The sequence below is a fragment of the Etheostoma spectabile genome, unplaced genomic scaffold (genome assembly GCF_008692095.1).
Source record: "Etheostoma spectabile isolate EspeVRDwgs_2016 unplaced genomic scaffold, UIUC_Espe_1.0 scaffold394, whole genome shotgun sequence".
NCBI classification, from domain to species: domain Eukaryota; kingdom Metazoa; phylum Chordata; class Actinopteri; order Perciformes; family Percidae; genus Etheostoma; species Etheostoma spectabile.
Genome location: NW_022605599.1, coordinates 768608 through 795887, shown reverse-complemented (window position 1 = coordinate 795887; position 27280 = coordinate 768608). Strand labels below are relative to the sequence as shown.

Here is a 27280-nt window from a genome sequence, read left to right as displayed (position 1 = left end):
GGACTATGTAGTACTATGTAGTAGGACGCAGTGTGGACTATGTAGTAGGATGCAGTGTGTCCTGGTATGCTCAGTGGATATTATATTTACACAAGCATGGCTTATGATGATATAAAACTTATTTCTTGAAAGTTTTAAATTTGGTTTGCATGGCTTTTAGTATAAATTAAATCAGAGACAACATTTGAGCTCAAGTGTTTTGCAGCAAATGTGTTGCCTCTTGTGTCTGTCCTTAAAGATGCACGCATCTATCTCCCTGCATCTGTTTCTAGTTTGCAGCGTGATCTCATGAAATGTAGTGTATGCATGACACGCCAATTTGCGTGTTATCAAGACGCATACTCGCTTTTTAGCGTGTTTCAACTCCGTTTGGCCTCCATTGACCTACATTACCTTTCTTTTTACTAAAACCAACCCCGTTGTTCTTTTCCTGAACCCAACCGGTTCTTTGTTTCCTAAATTTAACCGTCGCTTTCTTCTTGTGGTAACATGGCCGGTGGCGTGTTTGTCTACGCAATGTCACGATGTTATGTTGTAGTTTGGGATGTCGTACATTGGCACTGCCTTTTAAAGAAAAGGTATCCCTTATCAGGTATGAAAAGGTTTTCATGACATGGTAACATATTTCTAATAGTGTGTCAGTGTGGTTTACCACTAACACTGCTAACAGCTTATGTTAATGGTAACCTACTTGGCCCAAACTAGACAATAGATGTTTTGACAACACAATACATTGAAAACACTGCACTTGTGTATTTCACTATGCATTGTACCCTCAGGACTGTCTGCTAATTGAGGTCCTGACCTGTTGTTAGGGTTACCATGACATGAAAAATGCCAAAAAAAAGAAGAATGCTTCTGGGGAAACACTGGACCTTTCTCTTTCATACTGCCAGGGTACCATTCAGCAAATAGAAGTATTTACTACTACTACTTCATAATCTATTAACACATACTGTCTTTATCTCAATTTCAAACAGAATGCAATCAGTTTCCACTAGAATACAATTAAAAATGGAAGTCTGATTTGTTTTTGTTTTTTTTCATTAGATTATAATTCATGTTAAAAATTCACTATGTGATAGTTCTTATCTTGGAAAAAACATAAGTGGTCATATCCAGAATAATTTTCTAAATTGAGTCAGGAATACATGTTTATCACAGAAAATAAGGTAAGGCCGTTGATTTTCAGGTAGATAACATGTAACTTGTACTATTTTTCTTGTTGTAAAAATTTGAAATGGATCAATTTGACCCGAATACCATACGAGGGTTAAACAGTGCAGCGCCACTACTTCACCAGTCATTCATCACACCAAAAATGTCTTTCTTTCCCAGCTGATGTTCCAGTGGTTTCTTTCCCTGGTATGTCCTGTCTTACTCTCAAATTTGAACAGGAAATGCATCGGACTTAGGAGGTGCTATTTCATTTGTCCTCAAGGCATTTTCTATTAGTATGGTAGTTACGGTTCATTAAGATTGATCTAACTGCAATAAGCAGTTGTACAGCCAAAGCTTGAAACCCTGCATGAAGGCAATCATTTTCTTGAGCAGAGAATTTATATAAAAGGTTAAATAATGTCCTGGCTTGTAGTAAACCGTTTCTGCTGCAGCCCAGTGAACATGTGAAAAGGAGTCTCGGACAGCAACATGCACTTTAGGACTTATGGCAGAAATAGTGTGTTTTTCCAACACATTATATCCTAAAGAGCAGTCTGTAGCAGCAGGGGACTGGTACATGTTGTTGACACAGCTGGTGAAAGGGACTGAGGGACAGTGAAAGTCAACAGCAAAATGCTGCAGTTTCATTTGGCTCAAATAATCCTGTCAATTTACCACAAATTGTACTTTATTACAACTATTGTTTATGTTTGTTGATGTAGCTATGTTCAAATGAGTAATATCTATTTGGGCTCATTAATATCAAGAGATGTGAAACATGTTTAACCAGCAGAGATGGCAAAAGTACTCCCTTCCTGTACTCCAGTAGAAGAACAGATACTTGCGTTAAAAAATACTCTGGTAAAACCCGGACGGAGACAACTTCTCTCTGTTGATGCTTCATGACATCAAGCATCAGTACAAACATGGGCGGGAGTAGTTCTGCTGTGGTTGTTTGTGTGTGGTTCTGCAAAGACATAAATAACATTGTAATGGCTACAACACAATGCATAGGAATCACATGTCAGTAAATAATAACAATAATCCCATTATTAATTACATTATCTTAATGCAGTGCAGAGATGGCAAAAGTACTCATTCCCCGTACTCCAGTAGAAGTACAGATAATTGTGTTAAAAATTACTCTGGTAAAAGTAGAAGTACTGATTTAACTTCTTCACTCAAGTAAAAGTAACTAAGTAGAGGCTTGGAAATTTACTTAAAGTATAAAAGTTAAAGTAGCCTTATGAATGCCAAAGCTCCCTGGACCAGACCGATGTTACTACAGGGACGCTGAGGAACTACAGTGGACATGGACAAAAGGCTCTTCATTCTTTATTCTTTATATGCCATTTTAAATGGCTGTCTGCCAGTAGGCCTAAAACATATACAAAACACATATGAAACATATAGCCTGTTCATTGTGACAGGGACTCCAGGTTAATAAGATTCTGACCGAGTAGCAAGATACATATATCCAATTATGATTCTGTGAGAAGTCTGTGTATTACCATCCAATTAGATTAAATTTGGTATTGATGATGCAAAAAATAACTAATTCCAGTGAAATGATTGTAAACTTGTTAGTGAGGACTAGATTAGGACTGGATTTAGAGCTGATTCTGGTTTTCAAATTGGCCCCAGGTGTGTCTGTTAAGACAGGGACGGAGACAACTCTCTGTTGATGCTTCATTAATATCAAGCATCGGTATAAACATGGGGGGGGGGGGTGGGGCGGGGGGGTAGCTCTGCTATGGCTTGTGTGGTAATAAAAGAAATAAATAACATTGTAAAGGCTACCATACACAATGCATAGGAATCATATATGCTAGTAAATAATAACAATAAACCCACTATTAATTACATTAGGAGTTAAAGTAAAAAGTCGCCAAAAAAAATAAATAGTAGCCTGAAGTAAAAATATCTGCAAAATCTACTTGAGTACAGTAATGAAGTATTTGTACTTTGTTACTTCCCATCTCTGATAACCAGGGAAATGTCTTTTAAATTATGCTTTTGAGGGCACTTAACACAGTATTAATGTCTTGCTCAGGGGTCCCTTTTCAGGGGCTTCCAGTGTTTCTTGTTCCCAGACTGCTTGTGAAAACGGTCTACTTCAGCACAAGATCAACACTCTAACCTTCATGCCACGATGAACCACTTTAGAAGTCCATCCAAACTTTGTTTTGTCTACACAAACCCAGTCAGCCTGGGTAACCTTGTTCTTGCTGTCTGAGTATGCCGTTGATAATTGGGGAGCTTATTTCCCACATGCACACACACACACACACACACACACACACACACACACACACACACACACACACACACACACACACACAAACTGTTTATTGATCCCCAGTGATTTACAGCCTGAAATATGCACACACAAATGCTCAGGACTTATTGCACTAATGGAGAGATGTCAGAGTGAGTGGGGTGCCAGCTGAACCAGCGCCCGCAGCGATGGGGGGGTATGGTGCCTTGCTCAGGAGCACCTGGCAGTGCCCAGGAGGTGAAGGGGCATCTCTCCTGCTACCAATCCATATTTAATACTTTGGTCCGTACGGGGACTTGAACCGCGACCCTTTGGTTCTCAACCCAACTCCCTACGGACTAAGCTGCTGCCACCCCAAAGGTTGAGGTCTCACTGAGATCCTGCTTATGAGTTGAAATTGTGAGCTAATTTTTGAGAACATTGTATTTAAAAATGAAAACGTGACACCCGTATATACAGTATAACCATACATACATGTACAGTGGAGCTTGAACGTTTGGGCACCCCAGGTAAAAATGTATATTAACGTGCATAAAGAAGCCAAGAAAAGATGGAAAAATCTCCAAAATGCATCAAATGACAGATTAGACATTCGTATAATATGTCACAAAAAGTTAGATTTTATTTCCGTCCCTAACCCTTTCACACATCAATCTGTTCTCTGCAAATGAAGCACACAGCTTTACCTTTGACTTCAGTAAATAAATACTTAAAAACGTGGCGTTCTGTATCGGCCTTTCTTTCTTTGCCACAGCTCATTTGTGTCCATGCTAACATCTCGTGAGCTCAGGTCGCAGCTCTCCGACACATTGCAGTTCCTCTGCTTATTTTTAATTGCTACTTGCAACCAGAGAAGAAGAAGCTGCATACATTTTGTACACTGTACAGCCTATAATGCGTTTGCACAAAAACGTCACCTTCAAATAAAAGCAATGCAGTTGTATTCCATGCATGATGTACACTTCTTTACGTTTGATTGCTAACTTCCCATCGACCTCAGAGGGATCTCTACAAAACCAGTTTGCTTCATACCCTTGTGATAAGTAATACCACAACAGAGAAAGGGCTAGTTTGATAATATATTGAACGCAACTCCTTGTTGTTTGGGATGTGTGTGCTGTGCCCATAACACACAGTTTAGGCCAGCAAGGAACTCATCCTCCCCCTAATAATAGAGAGATGTCTCTCTTTTAAGGAGAACTCTGGGAGATTAGACGTTTGCTGTAAATGATGAAAGGTAGATCCTCTGCTATTGCACAAGGGCTGGCAGATAGCCTTTTGTATTTATTTGGCCCATGGTCAGTCAATTAGGGCAAAGTTAAAGCTAGTTATGTGTGTTTGTGTGTCACAAGATCAGAAGCTGTGTGTGCATCAAAACAGAACAGAACTTTGATCTTGAAGAAGTTAATGTATGACCCGGAAATCATCTGTTCTTTTAAGCTGCCCGACACACACAGGTTGTCCTCAGTGGCCTATGACCTGTACGTTTGGAGGATTGTCTGTGTGCATGCAGCAATGCCTGTGTTTCAAGACTTAGCTGTGCTGATAAATACACACTGACACACCTGTGCTTATTCTTGTTTGTGTTCCTGTGTTGTGTCTGCGTGTGTGAGAGAGAAAGTTAGAGACAGGACAAAGGAGAGAGCAGCGTAGTGAGTGCATTTGGCATGAAACATCCATTTTGGCTTTCTGAGTGTAGTTTAAGTCAGTGCTAGTTTTGTGTTGCAGCAGGTTTGAAGCAGATGTTCGTGTTCAGAGTTGACCTGTGCTGAGGAGAGTCAAACAGTGAAATGTATGGCAACGTTTCCCCTTGGCCTTTGAAGAGATCCCTACTGGGGCTCAGGAATGGGACCTTTGCCTTTGACTGAGCCCATGAGGGATAAATACGCAGAGTGGGGTTGTCTTCTTCTGTCAGATTAGTAAAAAATCTTTAAGAGTTGGCGCTGTAGTCACTGGGAGCACCACAGCTCCTTTAATTCCCAGGAACAGAAGTTTCAATTCTAATTCAGGCGAGAGATAAAGCACTGACAAAATGCCAAAGGATTTATAGTGTCAACTCAGAAGGACAAAAATCATAAAACTAAAAGACACTATTTTGGTAGTAAAGGCACATTTAATTCCATTTCTGCCTGTTTCTCAACAATTTGTTCTATAAATCAGTGAGAAACAAACTTCTAGCATTAACGTATCAGACAAATGTTTTGTGTTCATGATTCTGTTCCCTGTTTGTCAGAAATTCTTAAAACAAGTGCTTTACAATCAGATGAACTTGGTACTAATCTGATCTATGATTAGACTGCTTAGTACAATTGATGCCTTTCTATATTTATATGACAAAAACTTGACCTACTAAAATTCTTCTTTATACCATAATGAAGATAACCTGCATGAATAACTAACGTTACCTCAGTGTGAAGCGTGGGAACTTTTACTAGGCAGTCATTCATTCATTGACAGGCTCGCTTGTGAAATGTGTCTGCTGTCAGTTTGTCTGTGTAATCAAGACCGTTGGATTGTATGCATTGTAACATTGGGATCACATGAGGATTCTGACTTAGTGGACAAAACTGATCCCAATGTAATCCATCTGAAAGAGGTTTCCTTTGTTAGAGTTGTGTGTGGATAAAGCAAGAAAAGCCATTCAGATGATTTGGATTTTCTGTTCCTGTTGATAAAGTAAATTACTGCCCCTGCTTTTCTTCTAAATATACAGTGAACACAATAACACCTGTACAACTAAATCCAATCCATGAATCTTTTACTTGAAAAATCTCATATCAAAGTATTGCTGTTACCATATAAAGCTTGAACAGTGATTGAACTGAAAGGGCATCTGTTATTATTGTGGTTTAACCCCCCCCCCCCCCCCCCACCCCCCCCCCCCCCCCCCCGCATGTTCTGGGGTGGCAGTCACCAATTAGTGTGATGTGTATCTTGATGGCAGTCATTTCTATACTGCTTACTTTTAGTTGTACAAATTTTGTGTTATATTACAGTGTTGCACATGATACTATACATTCCTACTTTATCAGTCAAAAGCACATTAAATGCAAATGGTATTTCATTCCTTTTTACGCAAGTGTATTGATTTTGTACAGCGCTGATCAGGTCAGTATAATGCACGAGGCGTGATGTGGACTATGAAGTAATCATCTGAGCTCATGAGTACTGAACTGAGTGGAATTTGGTCTTGTTGTCCACACTCAGTGTTTGCTTTGACTTCAGAAAGTGTGATGAAACACTGATGAGTTAACATAGACTACATTGAAGTGAAACTAAATCATCATCATAAGCTAGGGGTGTCACGATTTTGATTTTAAATCTGAAATCGATTAAAATAAGGATCAACAATTTCTCCATTATATATTTTTCTCTCTCCACCCCCGCCTACTTGGGTACGTCCAAAGACAAAAACAACAGACACACCATAACTTTTTGAGTGTTAGAATGCAGCTAAACAAAGAGTACCAGGGCATGAAATTAACACCCGCCCACCCGCCAAATGTGGGTGAATTTTGCAATCGGTGGCTACCTGCCACGTTGGCAGGTAGCCAATAAGAATTGAGTGATTCAGACGTATAACTACCGGTAAGCAGGGTACGCAGTTGCTTACGGGCCCGGACCAATCAGGGGCCGCATCACTGGAAGACATTGATTGACAGCCAGGTTCCCCTATCACATTTTCATCACTCGCGACAATCCCAGCAGTCCCACTGACCAATCAGGAGTGAGAAGGGGTCAAATTAATTTCCTTGTTTCTGATGTGAGGACGAGACGTGTGGGACTCAAACATCTCACATTCACCAACACAACGTACAGAGAAAACATTTACAAATCATTTCAGACCGTCCTGCTAACCTGTAAACATTTTAACATCAATGTACGCGATGTATGCGCACACACACACACAAACACACACAATCGCACACGGTGGATGCAGGAAAAACCACAGATGAGATGTCCAGGGGGACCAGAATCCACCCGCCACTGTGGCAGGTGGTCAAAAAAGTTCAGGCCCTGCAGAGTACAGTTAGCTTAGAAGATTTCCACATCAAATCATAAATGAACCACGTTAGGCTGCTGGCTGCCTGCTAGTAGTTTCTCTACATATTATGTATGTTTAAATCAATGCATGCTGGTGTTGTGACTGTTTTGTGATTGTCTTTTTTTAAGAATTTGATAAACTGATTGTTGGTTTCCTCTTGACACCCATACAGTTTGGCTCGACTGTAGTAGAGCAGAGGCCTGCTAGGCCTGCATGATCCGGGGACAGTTCTTAGCTTAGAATGGGCATCAGGATTCTCTGCCCCCATAAGGGTTATTGCACACATGAACCAAGAGAAAACAAACAAGTTGCCAGTATCAAACATAGATTTATTTTGGTCCCTAGAGTCACCACAGGCCTGGAAACAGAGAGGCTGCAGAAGAGAAGGGAGAGCTCCTGTTGTATACACACTGGAATATGTCAACTTTGAGTGAGAGTGAGAGAGACTCCCAGCGAGGCTGCAGCACGAGTCAGACGAGTTGGATGAGAAATAGTTACCACTTATACAGTCGCCTCTTTTTGTCTTGGTTTTGTCTTCTATTTTTTTCACTTTAGTTGTATTTTTACACTTATTAGTACAGTGAAGGAAGGAATATTTAAAGATAGGGTGGGTGTGTGTGTAAGTGTGTGTGTGTGTGTGTGTGTGTGTGTGTGTAAGTTTGTCATTTCATGCTAAATAAAAAAGTAAGTTAACATAATTCAAATGCGCGCATCGGCAACCCACGGCTCTAGAAGCCGACCTACATGAAATCCTGTAGGCTAAACTCACTCAGCCGACATTTGAATATGTTTTTCTATTTATTAATTTGTGGGTGAAATCACCAAACGCACCAGACTCCATTTAAATAAGCAGTACTTTAATCATTGTAATATGTAATTCCCTCCACTTAAAATCTATTTCTTTCATAAACATACCCATCGCTGTCTAAATGTTTTAACCCCCCCACTGCACTGCCATCCCTGAACATTATTCTGCACTAAGTTTATTATTTATTACTCTGTATTACTTCCAACTATGCAATATTTAATTTCTATTAATCGGCACCTTACTATACATCTGTGATCATATACTGTCTGTTTACAGAAGGATGTTTATTGTGTAAATATGTTTGATTTGTAATTATTATAACTAATTCTATTTTTTCTACTTCTTATGCTTGACGTGTTATTCTGAAAATGGATTAATGAAGTCTATTTCCTCTTATTTGATCTTCCTGATTGGCCAGTAGACCATGTTCTGACACCGGTTGATCTCTGATCTCCAACGTAACCTGCTCCCGACCAGGTTATGTGTTCAGCATAAGTTACCACGGCGATATAACCCGGTAACAAGTGACCCACTGTCGTGATACACAGAAGCCTGGGTTGAACCTGAAGTTACCTCGTTAACGCCAAAGCTAGTTCTGTTTTGATATAATATCATGATAATGTGTGTCTTATGACAGGACACTAAGTGGTTGTATTACTTAGTTAAAATGTTGTCTTTATTGGGGCTTTAAGGCTGTATAACAAGTTTGTGAACTCACTTGACTAGCTGGGAGGAGTAAGCAGGTAATTCTACAATGCTAATACAGTACATATTTATCATAGGCCATATTATTTGGTATGAAAGTTGTAATGTAGCTGTATTGGACACACGGGTAGTATTCGGCCTATTTTTGCTCGTCTGCTGTTGTCTCCCGGCCCAGGGAAACTGATCTGTTTCTTGGTGTGACACGGTGGCTTTTGTGTGGAGACGGGATACTGTTTCAGCTCGAGCTTCCACTGCATTCAGTCTCCAGCCAGTCCTAGGGCATTCATTGGGAGTCTCAAGTCATTTGTTCTTGATTCACTTCTGTGTAGTTAATTCTCCGTTCATTTGTTCATTTACTAACAAGTCCCACATAATCATATTAAACACCACTATAAAAGTTGTCCCTGTAAAAGGAGATTGTGAGTAACGAGATTTCATTAGCCCTACTTGCTTTGTGCCATCCTATCTGGGTGATCTGGTATCTCAGCAGTCCGTCTCAGATTCTTTCCACAAGTCAACCGAGACATGTTTTTGATGGTTATGAATGGGTAACTAACTGTCCCATCATGCACTGAATCCAAGTTTAAAGTAGACAGTCCTCTTCACACAGGTGACACAGGTGGATTGGGCTATGCTGTTCGCTTTAGAAGTCGTCATGTAGGTCACTGTAATGGTCAGGCTTAATAACTGTTAGGGTGGACAGTACTACAGACACGCCGTTTACTATCCGGGAATCTGGGAAACAAAGGTTTCTAGTTTAAGATATGACCTTTTTATATGTGCTGCTTGAATTGAATAATCAACCAAACTTATTGTTAAATATAACTTGACAAATCCGTTTGGTTGGGTTCATTTCATTATTTAATGTGGAGGAGTGGCACTAGTCAGCGTAGCTGTGGTGTCCACTGACTGCATTGCTGCTGTTTGACCACAGTGTGGCAGCAGAGGACTGTCAGTGAGCTGGAGCCTGCAGTCAAACCAGAAGAAGAAGCTTTCACCAGGCAGGCTTCACTACTGAAGCTGTGTCTATGCCTAGTGAATGAGCCACTTACATCAACTTGACAAGGTAGTTCATGGTATTTCTATAGCTTTTGTGTATCTGTGCCATTCACATGCAGCTGTGGCTAACTTTATCTGCGCATGTTTGGTAACAGGATGCTTCAATTTAGTAATTGTATGTGTTAAAGGGATAGTAAATGCAGCCATCAAACTAAAATGGCATTGTTGGGTGAAAGGAATGGTTTGTGTGTTTCGTTCCAACAAGAAGTCGACTTTTTCACGCAATAGTTCCTGTTTCCTAAGAAACAGGAAACTTGGCTCAACTGAGACAGACTTACTGTATTTTATGCAGCATTTAACATTAATTCATGTACAGCAAGTACAGTCATGACTCATCAGCCACTCTAGCTGCTGACCCGTGGACAGTTTGCATTTGAAAGATAAATAAGACGGGGCTGGTTTCTCTCCTACAGCTACATCTCAGCATGGGACTACTGGGGCCAAAAAGAGCTTTAGTGCCTTCATTTTATGTTGTGATTTGAAAAAAGGCACTACATACACACCTGAAGCTTGTTGTCTCTAATTTGATACACCTGCTACTGATTGGCAGCTGCTAGACATAGCAGCTGCTGATTGGCAGCTGCTAGACATAGCAGCTGCTGATTGGCTGCTGCTAGACATAGCAGCTGCTGATTGGCTGTCTAACTCCCTTCTTCTTTTCTTGGAAATCTAATGATTAGTCAGCTGTGAGACTTTTCTCTTCACTTGTTCTCTCTTTCTTCAGTTTGAAATTCATAAGTAATCTGTGTTGTATTTTTATACTTCGTAATATTAATAGTGATTCTTCCCTTTATCATCAAATAACAATTTGTTTTTTAAATAAAAACATGTATTCAGTAACTAACCAAAGATATATAGTTTTTGAATCACAATATGTGGTTGAGTCATTAATATATATTGGGGGCAAAATAATAATTGGGAGAGGCACCACTATAATAGCCTCACAAAAAGACAAGGCAACTTTATTAATACAGCAACAAGGCAATTTAAACAAAGTGCTTTACATAAAACATTGAAGAGCAGTTAAAAACTAGAATAACAGCAAGGTAAAATAGAACAAGACCGGTATTAAAAACAAGAATAAAAGTTAGAGTGCAGCAGGGTAGTAAAACAATGATAGGATTTAACAGAAGTGTTTATTAAAGGAACTGAGAGCGGACCTGCAGTTTGTGTCAGATATGTGGTGCAGACCAACCAAACCGTGTTTGGTTCTGCCAGTAGGAAGAGCTTCCTTTTCACTGGAACAGGATGAGATCTCTCCTATATTCCCAGCCATGATATAAGCAGACTGACATGGGCCAAGTTGCTTCTCTGCAGATTGTATTCAATTAATTCAACAGAAGTCAGGGCCACATTTCTCAAAATCAGTCATGCAGCTTTTCTTATTAGTATCTTCGTAGTACTTGGAATCATCCAAGATTCCTACTTAATATCTGCAACACCAATTCAAATATTGGGAGACTAGCATCCAGTGTAAAGGCCTCACAACCCTCAGCAACAGCTTAAAAGGGCTCGGCGTGTTAGCAAATTGAATCTCTTTAAACGGGGCTAACACTTCCCTTATTCAATCACGTTCAAAGCATTATCGTGCTCTTATCATTTTCCTTAAAGCAGATTTTTTTTTTCACCTAAGAAGCTGAACTTAGCAGATGGTTTCTACGCTGATGTTGTAAGAAAGTATGAGTTGTAGGTTTTGGACAAGGCATTTTTCTTTTTTTCCTTCTAGATTTGATGACTTCTTGCCTTTTGTTGAAGAACCAACCTATATCATTTCTTATATTCTGTAGCACTTGAGACAGGGAATATGCTGGATATCATGTCACAAAAGTACATATACACTATTTGTTGTGCATGTTTGTAAAGATGCACCCATTTGCTGACCATGTGTTCCCATCTCTCTCGTATGTCTGCCTGCTCCCTTCTCTTACTGCCGTCAGGCTGTAAGTGTGTATTGAGTCACTGTGTATGTATAACGTTTCCTTTCTTTTACCTCCTTAGGATGTTGAGGTTCGCTGTAGTCCGAGGCGGCCTTGGCCTGTTGACCGTGAGGAGGGCGTGTCTTTCCCCCCGCTTCACCCACTCTGCCCCGCAGACAGAGTATCGACCAATCAAGAAAGTCATGGTGGCCAATAGAGGTAAGAAACCCCCATTCAGGTCCTTACAGTACTAATTCACCACTGAAGAAGACAAGTAAAGCAATTCACATAGCACCGTTAAGTTAAATACAGTTTAATGTGGTTTCATTTAGAATGCAAGATAAAAGTTATGACATTTCCAATCTTCTCCAAGGCAAAAGAACTCTCAGACGCTTTAATATTTAATGGCCAACATTTAGTTTGCCTTGGCACATGCTCATATTTAAGCACATATTGTAAGTGGGTGGCTGTCCAAGATAGCTTTGTTTGCTTTAATCCAAAAGCCCTGAAGATTTTCAATTTTTTTTTACAATACTGGAAACAGAAGTGGAAGTGTAACCCCCGTTGTCCCAGTACACTAGGAAATGAATGTATAGGTATCTTTCTCCTCAAAACAAACTGAACCCACCAATAGGCAAATATCACCACATATATTCAGAGTCCGGTCTAGACCTGCTCTTTTATGAAAAGCGCAATGAGATAACTTGTTGTGATTTAGTGCTATAAATAAAATTGAATTGAAATATATTTGTTTGTTCCTTTCTAAGCTAATATAAATGGCCATTAAGGGTGAGGGCTACATTACTGGCACTGAGGTCTGAATGGAAATATAATTATAGAGAAGCCCAGAGTTTTCTCAACATTAAGCAGTCACCAGTCTGGTCGTCAGCACGCAGCATAAACATGACTGGCAGGCCCTGGTAATACTTGTAATCACCGGACCCCCCCCATCAATGCTAATGCTGTCCAGAGATGCCGTCGGTGGGCAGTTAAAGTGACCCTGTCAGGCGACCTGCAGGATTTAACTGACAAATAACATGCATTTTATTCCAAAGGCTTTTTAGAGCCTTTCATTCTATTCATTCCTGTGGACTTATTTAAAGTGCTTGATTTGGTCCAGTGTTTCTTTATTTCAGATTGCTACATGAATTTGTTGAATACCCAATTCTCATTGGTCAATTGCAGCATTCCACGGGCTGTTATTTGCTCCCAATTGGATGGATGGATGGATGGATGGTATAAATAGCCTTGCATTCATATGATGCCTTTCTAGTCTTCCGACCACTCAAAGCACTTTACACCACATGCTGCGTTCACCCCATTCTCTCTCTCTCTCTCTCTCGCGCACGCACGCACGCACGCACGCACGCACGCACGCACGCACGCACGCACGCACACACACACACACTGGTGGCTGGAGCTACCAGGGTTCCACCTTCAGGAGCAAGTTTTGGTTCGGTATGTGGTCCAAGGACACTTTAGCACACCGACCAGAGGATCCGGGATGCTTTTCCTCCTGAGCCCCAGCCGCTGTGTATTACAGACCTTTACTGTGGACGCAGTTCTGATCAAAGACTCCATGTCCATCAAGCAGCTGTGGGGGGGGAAAACCAACACAGCCAAAAACACCATGTATTACTTTTCTAATATCATTTTTTGGATCATTTATTCATTTGAAGGGCACCAAACTTTCTGTCCTCGATAAATGGCTGAACTATCCCCAGTAAAGAAAAGAGAGGGCAAGAAAAAGGCACAGAAGATGCAAGGCACAAAGAGCTGGACCTCTGCCTACAGTAATTGAAGAAGACAGACATGAATTAAACACGAAGTGGAACACGGTATGGGCTACGGCAGTGCTTAGAGACGGGTTAATTAAAAAGAAAATGCCAGCAGACTTAGACAGTTACGTGGGCAGAAAACCTCAGTCGGTTCAGAGATAATGTTGCTTCAGACGCAGTTCCAACCGTAGAATCTAACAGACTATTTTAAACAATGACATGAGTTTGAAATGAATACTTTGTGTCAAATTGATTTCTTTCAGAGGGTAGCCATGTCCTGCCACGTCTTGGTCCTGCATCACCTTTTGGGGGTTCATTGGCTCTTCATTATCCCTTATTTGATTGTTGCCTGGGTTTCCAATACGATTCCAATTCTGAACATGTGATACTTTGTAGGCCTCCTGCTGCACATGAGTCTTCAGTACGCATATGCATGCATACAATGCATTTGTAAGTGGACTGGGATCGGACCATCAACCTTCCAATTGGCAGGCGACCGCTCCACCACTGAGCCACAGCCGCTGATTTTCTCTTTAAGTGTTTTAATCAATGTGATCCAAATAGATTGTGACCTCTGTCAAACCTCACAGCAGCACTTTGAGTCAATCTCTCTCCTCCACATCAGCGTGACGCGATATCCACACCACAGTAGTTCACACTGGACCGTGTGCGTGCGTGTAGAGACTGGACCAGCCCAGATTCCACTTCACCAAGCACACCTCCTCTCTGCCATTGCTTCTCTGATCTAATCTCTTCCTTTCTGCTCTCCTTTTCCCACCTACCTCCTCTCTTCTCCTTCCCTTTGCTCTCCTGGTCTTTTCCAGCCAGATGGGATTTTCCTCTGAGCCCATTGCGGTCTTCATTTTTGCCCCTTGTGACTTTGTTCCTTTTCACTCTCTTTTTCTTCTTTCCTTACTTTGTGTCCCTCTTCTTTCCTCTTTCTCTGCTTTTCTTGTCTCCTCTACCACTCTGTCATGTTTTTAAACTCGCCAAATTGTGTTTCTTTCGGTATATAAATTCTGTTCTTTTTTTGCCATGTTCTTGTCTAAACTTGTTGTATTTCCTGACCTTCCGCTCTCTAGATTATTCACCTTTAATTCATTACATTTTATCTGTCAGACCTGTCCTCGGTCCTCTCTCATATTTCCATCCTTTTTATATTTCCACTGTTGTCCTCCTAAATTCTTTCTTGCTTTTTTTTAACGCTCTTCAAATGTTTGAATGCTGTCCTCTCTTTCAAGCATGAACGACACATCTTACTAGTTTCCAGTGACTACATTTTCTTCTCCCTCAAACTGTCTGTTGCTTGAAAAACAAGTATTTGGCTCCAGTGACAGCAAGATAAAAGCAGGCAGTGTTTGGGTTGTCTAAAGCAGAGATTTTACACCCGGTGTTCTCAAACTTTAGAAAAGACAGTAGCGTTATTGCTGTTTTGCACAGTGTGATGAAGTACACCAGATGGATTTGCCTTGTTTTCACATCTCATGTATGGCATAAAAAATTCAAAGTTTCTTTTATTCTCTCAGTGGAGGCATTTGTCGCAAAATAGGGCCAATGCTACAGGATGTTGATAAAATCATAGAAAATGTGTGCTTTTGATAGACGGAAGAACTACAACCTCCCACTACACACAATCTGCTTAACTGTGTATCACAGACTCATTTAAATGATAAAGAGAATAAAAATGGAAGGGCAAAGAAAAAGAAAGCAAACTGGTAGGCAAAAATTTCGCAAAGCAAAACACATGGCTGCTAAATTAGGAAAATGACCCCCTCCTGCACCATCATACATCACATATGTCTTCCTCTTCTCTCCCAGGTGAAATCGCCATCCGTGTGTTTAGAGCCTGCACCGAACTGGGGATTCGAACCGTGGCCGTCTACTCTGAGCAAGACACTGGACAAATGCACAGGTACTAAGCTCCGCCACGCTGGAGCCAAATGGGTCCACGCAGGTTCAGCGGAACCAACAGATGTGTTCGCAAACTGCTGGGCTGCCACAGCTAGATATTAACCATGAAATACTAGCACGGGATTAAAGCCATCAACAATTAAAGGAAGCTTGGGGGCATTTCTGTCTTTGGGCGTTGTATTAAGTGAATACATGAGTATAGTCATAGCAACATTCCAAACGTTGAGGTAATCGCGCTGCTTAGTTTACATGCACCAACATCCTTATCTGCCTTACTGTTACTGAGTTTTTAATGTCGCCGTCTTTTTAAAAGCCTTTCAAAGCTGCTCTGAGGCCTTAATGGCTGTGCTTAAGAGCTGGGGCACCTCTGTGTGTTGCTTCTGCTGTCCTGCTCCCATCACACTGATATCACATCCTTTTGACTGTGTTTGACAGGCAGAAGGCAGATGAGGCTTACCTGATTGGAAAAGGCCTGCCACCTGTTGCTGCATACCTGGACATTGCTGACATCATCAAAGTAGCCAAGGTAACAGATGGTACTTAAACCTCGTAATGTCCTCCCGAATGCCTTACATCTTTGGTCCTCTGGGGTCAAAATGACCCCACCTGGCTTGACTGTTATAAACCGTTGTCCATCAATTCTGCGTTGCACCTTTAGTCTTACTTCAGTTCAAACCACTGCTGCACATTTTTCCCTTTGTTTTGGAATTTAGAGCCAATGGACCTTATTCACGTAAAAGTATACCCTGTTTTTGAGTAAAAATAAAATGAAACTATGAATTATTTTTGACCTAATATTATTTTGACTATTTGACTTATCACAGAGTGGTATATGTCAAAGTTTAGTGAGGATGCTGTTTTAGAATCATTTGAATTTTTTTAATTACAGCCCATAATCACACCTGTTGTCCTCTTGGGTCAAAATGACCCCATCTGGTTTTTTATTTGAATAACATTTATTAGATACTTCACCTAATTCTGTATTAAGGCTTTAATAACTCAAACACATTAACGGTGGGACTATTTGATCAGAGATGTTATGCAGCAGGACGGTGGGACTATTTGATCAGAGATGTTATGTGGCACAGTAAGGACGGTGGGACTATTGTGATCAGAGACGTTATGAGCAGGACGTGGGACTATTTAATCGAGATGTTATGGAGCAGGATGTGGACTATTTGATCAAGATGTTATGGAGCAGGACGGGGACTATTTGATCAGAGACTTATGGAGCAGGACGGTGGGACTATTTGATCGAGATGTTATGGAGCAGGATGGTGGACTATTTGATCAGAGATGTTATGGAGACGGTGGTGGGACTATTTGATCAGAGACGTTATGGAGCAGGATGTGGACTATTTGATCAGAATGTTATGGCAGACGTGGGACTATTTGTCAGAGATGTTATGGCAGGACGGTGGGACTATTTGACATAGACGTTATGGAGCAGACGGTGGGACTATTTGATCAAGATGTTATGGAGCAGGATGGTGGACTATTTGATCAGAGATGTTATGGGAAGGTGGGGGGACTATTTGTCAGAGACGTTATGGAGCAGGATGGTGGGACTATTGATCAGAGATGTTATGGAGCAGGACGGTGGGCTATTGATCAGAGATGTTATGGGGCAGGACGGTGGGACTATTTGATCAGAGATGTTATGGAGCAGGATGGTGGACTATTTGATCAGAGATGTTTGCAGCAGGACGGTGGGATATTTAACGAGATGTTATGGAGCAGGACGGGGGACTATTTGATCAGATATTGTATGAAGCAGGACGGGGGACTATTGATCAGAGATGTATGGAGCAGGACGTGGGACTATTTGATCAGAGTGTGATGGAGCAGGACGTGGGACTATTGATCAGAGATGTTTGGAAGGGTGGGACTATTTGATCAGAGACTTATGGGCAGGACGGTGACTATTTGATCAGAGATGTTATGGAGAAGGATGGTGGGACTATTTGATCAGAGATGTTATGGAGCAGGACGGGGGGACTATCTGCTCCATTGAACCACTTTGTGCTGCGGGGTATTTTTGACCCCAGAGGAGTTAAATTCAGTAAAACATCCATAATTACTTCAAATTTATTTTCATCATTAAGAGCATAGTGGTTAACAACTACCATTATTTTCAAAGCATATGATGAATAAAAACCATATTTCGATGGCAAAAGATTTGATTTGGGGTCAGAATGACCTCAGGAGACACTACAGACTAACACTGCTGTTTGCTCTACCTGTAAACCAGGAAACGTTGATTTTATGTTTGAACCATAGTGTCCTCATTATGGTTAATACCACCGTACTCAGCCTGTTGGAGTACTTTTAATGCCTAATGACTCGTGTGGCTCTGGCATAGCAGAAAATATCCTTTGTGATATCATTAGGGTTTTCTCGGCGAGTGCTTTGAAGAAGAAGGCAAATTCTCGTTGGCCAACCAGTGTTTGAAAATCTGGGGGTGTGGACCTTCAGAGACACGGGCAACGCAAGATCTAACAACTTGACTCATGTTGGGACTAGAAATATATATTTTTAAATGTCATTTGCAGTTCTTTTTTTATAAAAGCAGTACTAATTTGGTACAGCAAACCTTTTTTTAAATCTCATCTGCTAGAATGGAAAAATGGGTTTTAACTATTCATAAGAGCCTCTTGCAGTGTGTCGCCATGCCCGGCTCCATCATGCACCGAGAGGTGGCGCCACTTCATGTTCAAAAACGTAGCTATCTGAAACGAGCCATGCCATTTGTCTTTGTTTGAAGGCTTTTATTTTGAAGTAGTGTCTTGAATTAGAATAAAAGTTTTTCATCTGGAAGGCAATTAACATAGCTTAGCATAATAATAATATTCTAATAAGCTTTACTTACACAGCCCTTTTTAAAAGCAAAGTTATAAAGTGGTCGTACCAGGATTAGGACTGGAATCAGAAAAACGGCTTACTTGAGTGTTCAAAGTAAAAAAACACGCCTACCAACACCTCTAAAGCTGCCTTATCACCTTGTTGTATTTAACCAAAGCAGCAATAAAAAAAAGGGAGAAATGACAAATTGTAATTTTAAGGAGAGTTACATGCAGCTGTGTTTCCTTGATGTGTTGTGCTAGGTATTTATTTCAACTTAATTTGAGGAAAAACCCAGCTACCTGTAGTTTGAGACTATTGGTGATGAAACTTTATGGATATTTGATTGCATAAAAAATTAGGCTTTTCATTCCTTTCTGTTCCGTCTATAGCTTCATTTAAAAGAAGGAAAAGGCCCCGTGTTTATATCGTCCTTCCCTGTTTCCTTTCCGTCGCCCCTTGTTCTTTGCCTCCACTTTTCGTCCTTTTGTGGCTGCTGCCCTCTACCATTTCCCTTGTTTTTCCTCTCATTTTCTCCCACTCCTTCTCTCCCCCACTTATCACTGTGTTAGATCAGATCGGCTCCTTGTTACCTTTTTGCCCTCCCTTCCTCCATCTTCCAGGATGTTCTGCCAGTTGTTCATTATCATTTCTCTGATCAATCTCTCACGGGTTATAATCTTCTGCGTGGGCATGTGGTCAGCCAGCCAAGTCGGGGAGCCTTCGCCATCCAACTCATTTCTCAAAAATCCTTCTGCCTGTCTGGGAGCCCGGCCACCCCATGCTAGCAAAGCTGTGTGTGCGTGCGTGCGTGCGTGTGTGTATTTTTTTCTTTCTGTTCTTGTCATCCTCTTTCACATTCAGTGGATGTGTAACTATTCTTCACACTGTATCACTCTATTACTGTGTGACCAAAATAACCATTGGTCTCTGTCTCAGTACCTTCTGTATGTGATGTTGAATGTGAAAATGTCTCTGCTTGCAACTGTGGAAGCACGAGTGCAAGATCTTACCTGTATGAATGGGTGCCACCCTGGGGTGTCTTTAGCCTGTGTGTGAATCTTCATCAAACTATCCGTGTCTTTTTGCATTCATTTCTGTGGGTGTACCTGCTTTTGTATATGCTCTTGCTGCATTTTACAGGTGTGGGGGGGTGTGTGTGAGAGAGAGAGAGAGAGACACTCCATGCCTCTTCTGGCCTGCCAGTAACCGCTCCCTTAACAACGGGACAGCCCATAATTGCAGTCTGCCTTGTATCCAAGAGCAGATGGCACATTCTGGTGTGTGAGATCTGTACCTGATTAAGGCATTTGCAACTAAGACAGAATGAGAATGTATGAGCCACAGTCTCTTTGGCGTAAGTGATGCATCCTTTTCACAGTCCAGCAGACAGTGTGTGGTAAAGCATGCAGGTTAGTGTGTGTGATTATTCTTTATTTCCCTGACTAATAGTCAGCCAAGTGTCAACCAGGCCTCCACACTGGCTCTGTATTTTACAGAGCTCCTGTTGCTTACATTGCCCTACATTTCCTTTCTCTGGGTTCCTCTGGCAAAGTGAAAGTGAAAGTGTGTGTGTGTGTGTGTGTGTGTGGGTGTGGGTGTGGGTGTGGGTGTGTGTGTAAAGCAGTTACGCCAACAGATACAACACAGAAATATAATGAATGTGAATAACCTTTTTCTCCCTCTCTCACTTCTTAGAACAACAATGTGGATGCCATCCACCCAGGCTACGGTTTCCTCTCTGAGCGGGCAGACTTTGCCCAGGCCTGCGCAGACGCAGGGGTGATGTTCATAGGACCAAGCCCAGAAACGGTCCGCAAGATGGGAGACAAGGTGGAGGCTCGTTCCCTGGCCATCAGTGCAGGTATGGAGGTGGATGAATAGCTCAAATGGGATGAACAGTGTCAGGAATGGTAGATTCAGAGAAAGGAGAGTCGGAAGTGAAACACCTGCTAAAGGTGTAACATTATATTACATCATTTATTTATCATTTTATTAAGATGGTTTGTGTCTTTGTGATGCCTGTGGTATGGTTGGTGATGGTGGTTCTCAAAGTTTACACCAAATTTGCCATAAACTCTGGTGCGTCTTGTCATGATGATAACTTATTTCTATGAAGTAAAGCATTCAAAACCTTTTTAAAGGTAAACTTTTCTCACTCATGTTTCCTTTCACTCTACCCACCCCTGTCTAGGTGTACCTGTGGTCCCGGGAACAGAATACCCCATCACCTGCCTGCAGGATGCGCAGGTGTTCACCCAAGCGTACGGCTTCCCCATCATCTTCAAAGCAGCCTACGGAGGAGGTGGTCGTGGCATGAGGGTGGTCAGAGAGTACGAGGTGAGCCCGTCAGCCACTGCTGAACACCATCCCTTCTGTCCGAGCTCTAATTTAACAACAGAAATCTTGTCCTGATGTGTGTTCAGCAAAAATAAATACAAACACAACTTCATGGCTGGCCAACCCAAATTTTGGTTTTCCTATTGATTAGTTTTCCATTTGTTTTGAGTGAAGGTGAAATTTCGTGGAAATTACAACCAGGACATTTATCTCTCCGGCCGCCTGTCACCCTGTGGGTTTCGTTGTGTGTACTCTGAAATTGCTTCTGTCACTTAGTGAAGCCAGAGTGAAGCTCATTCTCCTGCATCAGTAGAGGCTATTAAGAAAACAATGTCTTTCAATATTGTAGCTGTTTAGGGGCCACTTTTCTAATATGCATATCAATGTAAAGATGGTCATAAAACCCTTTTTTGAATGCAAGTTTCCAACATGAGCAATCTTCATAAGATAAAATACCTGAACATACGAAATACAAAGCTCTGCAGAAGCAAATATGATTGGGAGATGGGAATCCGTTGGCAAGGAAAATCCCCTTCCTCCTCATTTCCCAACCCTGTGCTGTAGAACAGACAGCAAGACGGGCTGTCACAGTATGGTCACGCAGCACTGTGATGGAGGCCACAACTGGACTTTGGGGGTCCCGTTTCTTTTTTTTTTTGCTGTTAAGTCACGCTAATATGAAATTAGATTGATCCTATCTAGTCAACATGCCACTTTTGTTATCTTTCAGTTGTTCATCATATCTGCTCATTATTTTGCTTGTACTAGCTTGTGTATTTGTATTGGTGTTAAAATATTGGGTTTCTGATAAAGGTCTCTTATAGAAATAATAATTTACACCTGTGCCAACTGTGGAAGCCTAGGCGATTAGCCACCTTTTCGATTGCATGCTTGCTCTACTTTTCCCCAGCATCTACATCAAACAAAAAAGGCACACTTTGTCTCCTGTGTAAAGTCCAGAAAACTAAAAACTGACTGTAAGAGGCGGTGTGGTGAAGGTGTGCATATACAGTGCTTCTGGTTGTTTCATCTATGTTGATTTTGCTGTGTTGAAAGATGAGTTAGATGAGTCCAGTCACTTCAAACATATCTGTAAAGCTGTTGAGCGTGGACAGCCAGCAGCTGTTCACTCACCGCGCAAGTGTTATGTTGGGAGATGCTTGTGAAAAATTCAGAATGATGATGAATTTTAACCTCCAAGAAAAACACTTTTAACCTCTGTTGCTTGTTATTGGAAACTGAGCCAAGCAGGTCCAATAATACTGTTTACACCTGCAATGGTTCATTGAATTTGGATTTATCGTACATTATTAATGCTAGAATAAAAACATCAATACATGAAAAAGCATTTACTTTTCTGTAGTGGATGATTTTATCCAAAATATGTGTCTCAAAGGGAAAATGAAGTCCCGTATGCTCATAGACACCAGGAAGTGGCAAGTTGTCACCCCTTTGTGTGTGTGTGTGTGTGTGTGTGTGTGTGTGTGTGTGTGTGTGTGTGTGTGTGTGTGTGTGTGTGTGTGTGTGTGTGTGTGTGTGTGTGTGTGTGTGTGTGTGTGTGTGTGTGTGTGTGTGTGTGTGTGTGTGTGTGTGTGTGTGTGTGTGTGTGTGTGTGGTCCCCTCCCACCCGTCAGCCTCTCAGGTTTGACCATGACAAAGTTTTTCAGCAAGCAGCAGGTCTTTATCCATTTCATTGAGATAGAGGGCACCGATGAGCGGGGAATCAGATGAGCGGGGAATCAGAGCAGCACGGAGCGTTGCCGCCTCCTCACCCTTCATGGCTGGTAGCAGTATTTATTTCTCCTTTAGAATATCTAAAGTCACAACCAACACCGTCATGCAAATCATCACAAACTTTCTTTTCCTTCCCAAAATACCAATTACTTTCAAATGGTTATCCTCATTTTCAAATTAAAATTAAACATGTGCAAATTAAGATGCTTCAGTTATTAATTTCCTTTGAACTGTTACCATATCATTGGTAGGGTGGCCCTACTCGCTGGGCCTCCGATCCTGATAAATGCATCACATTTGAAGCGACTGCTCTATGCCAGCAACAGCAGCTCTACACCCTAACTCATGATGTGTTGTACTCTAGTCATTGAGCCTCCCAAGTCCGCAGTCTATTGGAACGTCTGACCTTTTCGGAGTTGTACTCCATTCCAACTAATTAGCTGTTGACATTTCTAGTTATTCAGTTGAGTCACAGGGGCCTCAGCTGCTCCAGCTAGTATGATGTGAGGAAATTGTAAAGAGGTTTCTTTGAACTGTTGGGACCCCAAGCAACAATGCGTAGGTTGCATTTTTATTCCATTAAGGCCAGCTCGTTGGTCATTTGTATGCTGAATTAACCAGATAGCTATTCTCAACACATTGTAGGATGAGATGATGATGTTTACTGAAAAGCAAGGCAGAATTAAAGTGCCAGATTTTTGCTCAGAGAATGGTGTGATGTGCTTTCCCAAAGAGTAAAAGTAGAAGAGAACGGCACGTATCAAAGCTCCAGTGGCCAAAGCTGACAGACGGCCTGAACTGATGTGGAAGGAGTACAAATGGAATTCTGCAAACTTTGAGTCTTTCAAAAGTCTTTCTGTCAAATACAAAATAGAGGTGAACCAGTGATTTGACAACTTTGCTTGTTGTGTGACTTTAATTCCTTTTCCCAATAATGTGTGGATTTGTTGACAGGGGGGGGGGACAGAGAACAGAGAAATTAACATTGCACCATTGACAGGTTGGTGTATCGTCTAATGTACGACAAATGATCGAACAAAGGTTGTGCTGTAGAATTAGAATACACAATCATGAGCATGTAGTGTATGTGGAAATCAGTGCATATCCCTCTCTGACTGGCATGAACTGTTTTTATTTTTAATTTTATCCCATTTCGAGGCCTCCTAACTTGGCAAAATGAAGCCAATCTGCTAACCTTGATTCAGAATGGGTATAGTTTTGTTTTTCCCGGTTTGATGGCACTAAATCTTCATGTTGGTATCCTTCATCTGGTCTGATCAGATGTAGGACCTTCCAGGCACTGAAATTTAGTGTTGTTTTTGTACACCATGGTACAATTTCTGGTCAATCTCTTAAATGGATGCTTTCCATTTATGCCATGTTTTGCACTGATTTCTGAGAAGCTAGTTTTGCCTCCAGGAGCATCTTTTCTCAAGGCTCTACGATGACGGATGGGGATGGGCTCGAGTACCCTCTCCCGAGGCATGATTGTGACTCACTCTTTCCCCAATAGAGGGGACTGGATGGGCTGGTAGGGCTGGCCGGACGTCACAGACTGACAAACACAAATTGTGTCATGACCTCCAGCATGCTCGGGCGTGACCACAGCCGGTCCGGTCCTGAGATGTCGTGGACTGTCCTGCTCCCTAAGGGGGTGTTAACATTTGTGTCAAAAGAGGGGGACAAGAAAAAGATTACTGCACAACACCACATGTGAAGGAAAAGACAATACAATAGATTCCAACATAAATAGAAGTTAAGCTAAATAAAACGGACCTGATGCACAGATGACATAACCGTATAATAGTGTGTGCGGGACCAAAACCCTTAAACCATACCCATTATTGGCTGTGAATATCTTGCTTCGGAATAGCCGCTCTAACGCAGACATGTATGGATTTGTTTTCTCGTCTGTCAGGAACTTGAGGAGAATTACCAGCGGGCCTACTCTGAAGCCCTGACGGCTTTCGGGAACGGATCTCTGTTTGTTGAGAAGTTTATTGAAAAGCCAAGACACATTGAAGTACAGATCCTCGGTAAGTGCATTTACGACTTCCTTTGTGTTTGCATTGAACGATGCGTCCATTTTCTTTTGTGTTTTCTTGTTTATGTGAATTGATCCAAGGTCATTAAGAAAGCTAGATGCTTACAAGCCCATGAGCTCGGCAGTATTGCTCAGGGAGGGACAGAAGGCTGAACAAGGAGAGTGAACAAGCTTTATTGGCCAGCAGAGGATTCTCCTCCAGCCGTTATTTCTTCTCATTATAGTGAACGTAACACTGCCACTACTCACTCAATATTGTAGAACTGACATTCACCACCGACACTTACAGGAAGTCTGTCTGCAATTTAAACATTGTTCTGGACAGATACATGTGAATGTGTATTTGTGTGTGCTGTAAGTGCTCATGTTATCAGGGTTGCATCATCTGTCAGAGGCTTGGCGTGTGTGTGTGTGTGTGTGTGTGTGTGTGTGTGTGTGTGTGTGTGTGTGTGTGTGTGTGTGTGTGTGTGTGTGTGTGTGTGTGTGTGTGTGTGTGTGTGTGTGTGTGTGTGTGTGTGTGTGTGTGTGTGTGTGTGTGTGTGTGTGTGTGTGTGTGTGTGTGTGTGTGTGTGTGTGTGTGTGTGTGTGTGTAAGGGAAGTGGTGAATTATCTGTTAAAATCCATGACCAGTATTACCAGGGCACCTCATGTGATTTAGAAATTAACCCCCACGTCTGTGCGGTGCATTAGCATAGGATACACCAAGCCTGTATTTTACTCAAATTTACTGTTATTAACCCCCCACATATGATTTCAAGGCTCTGTCGAAACTTTCATTTGTGAGTGCCAAAGCAGCATTATGACTCAAAGAGATGCCGATTCGCATGGGACACACAACCTATGTGCTTGGCGAAATATGGAAGGTCATTTGTGGTGGAATTTTTACTTGGCAAATTACAGCCTCGCCCCCCCCATCTGTGAGAGTTGCACATCACTGTGTCTTTTTAGGCTGTATACAGATTGGTTGGTTTAAAGGTTTAGTGTTTAACTTTTTGATATTAATATACATTGAAGCCATCGCCGAATGAGTTTCTACAGAGCTAATTAAGACTATCCGCTCCACACATCTCTCTGGATGTCTCAGTATGACTATGTCCACAAGAGTGTGGCGTCCGGCGACTTTGGCGTGGAGTGAAGATAATGACCTTCAGAAGAGGCCACCCAGTGTTTTTCATCCTCCGTGTCCTGCTTGTCAGCTGAGTGGAGGGGGGGGGGCTGCTTGTATCATGTGGATGTGCTGACGGTTTTGTCGTCATCACTTAGAATTCCTCATGGGGGAGAGGGAAAGTACGCACTATAGCTTTAAAGGTGTGGCTTGTACAGTAGCAGCAGTCACTGTGTGAGAATTTGGTCCTGAATTTCTGACCCTGAATTAGAATGATCTTGTCTTTGGTTGCCAAATCTGTAAACCTGCCACTGATACCGTGTCTCACAGTGAATTTAGGACTAATGAATGCTTCTTTCACTTCTCCTTTACTCAAATTCATCCAGACTATTCAACCCACTCCTGTTCTCTTCATACCCCTGATTATCTTGTAATTTTCTGTGTTCATTTAATTCTCCTCTCTTTCTTCCCTCCACCCAGGCGATAAATATGGTAACGTCATCCACCTCTATGAGAGAGACTGCTCCATTCAGCGAAGACACCAAAAGGTGAAGTCCCCATTTAAAAATTCCTCCAACCCCGATTTAATGTTTGGTTTTGTGTTTTAAGATTTTAATGGTTTTTCTGCAGTATTCCCTAGATTAGCATGAAGTGGGGGGTGTTGCTGGGAGGGCATTAAATAAAGGTCATAAGGAGGAGTTACAGTTGCAAGCAACGCGGCCTACAGAATGTACAAAAGGCCGTCATGTTTTATTTCCATTTTGGTTTATAGGGAAACAATACATACGGTAATACATACAGTGATTATAGTCCTGGTTATAGAAATGATTGTTATGGCACTGGTGGCCCTGGGTATCATAGATGTCCCCAGCAGCAGGGGCTTATGTACTGACAAAGATTAACCACTGCTAACGCTATGTTAATGGGAGTCTTAGCAACAACTGCAGTAGCTACATAATTCTCCCCCAAATCAACTTTGATCATCAAAAACAGTTTATGAAAGAGTATATAGCTTTTAATCAATTGTCATTCATTAGCCGGGGCAACATTTTTGGGGGGGCTGTTTTTTGGGTGGGTAACGAAATAACAGAAACGTCTCAGTACCACATGAGAGGGAAGATTGAAATTGTCATCTAGTCATTCAATATAACAATGCTTTCATCAGAGGAAGCTAATTACCTTGTGTAATATTTTATTACATATTGTCACCTCAAAGTAGTTTCAATCATATGTTTTTTTTAATCACTTTCTTCCGTTCCCTTTTAATCAAATTCAGATGCTAATCATATTAGAGGCTCTGTTCATGCCAGCGCTGCCTCGCTTTGATTTTGTGAGACTTAATCTGCATTTGCCCTTAATCTTGCCTAGATCTTTTTGAGTCTCAGAAACAAGAATAATTGCTTGTTGAAATGAATTGGGGATGGTTGAGGTGCTGATAGTATTTTTTTTGTTTATCCTCTGGCTTTTGTCTGTCTTGGAAATGCAATTCATACTTGGAGAGGGCTTTTTGGGGGGATAAGATTTGATCAAACTAAATTGAGTTCTTGCGATTTCT

The 27280-nt window shown here is 41.6% G+C and overlaps 1 protein-coding gene across 1 annotated transcript in view; it reads left to right on the top strand.

Annotated features, from left to right (window-relative positions):
- The window catches only part of pcxb (pyruvate carboxylase b), a 280578-nt gene that overhangs the window by 4650 nt on the left and 248648 nt on the right, over positions 1-27280 (top strand). Inside the window, exons 2-8 of the mRNA XM_032511564.1 lie at positions 12055-12191; positions 15569-15662; positions 16097-16187; positions 20201-20366; positions 20697-20842; positions 24495-24612; positions 26206-26273. Coding sequence (XP_032367455.1) covers positions 12055-12191; positions 15569-15662; positions 16097-16187; positions 20201-20366; positions 20697-20842; positions 24495-24612; positions 26206-26273 — 820 coding nt within the window. The remainder of the gene's footprint in view (positions 1-12054; positions 12192-15568; positions 15663-16096; positions 16188-20200; positions 20367-20696; positions 20843-24494; positions 24613-26205; positions 26274-27280) is intronic.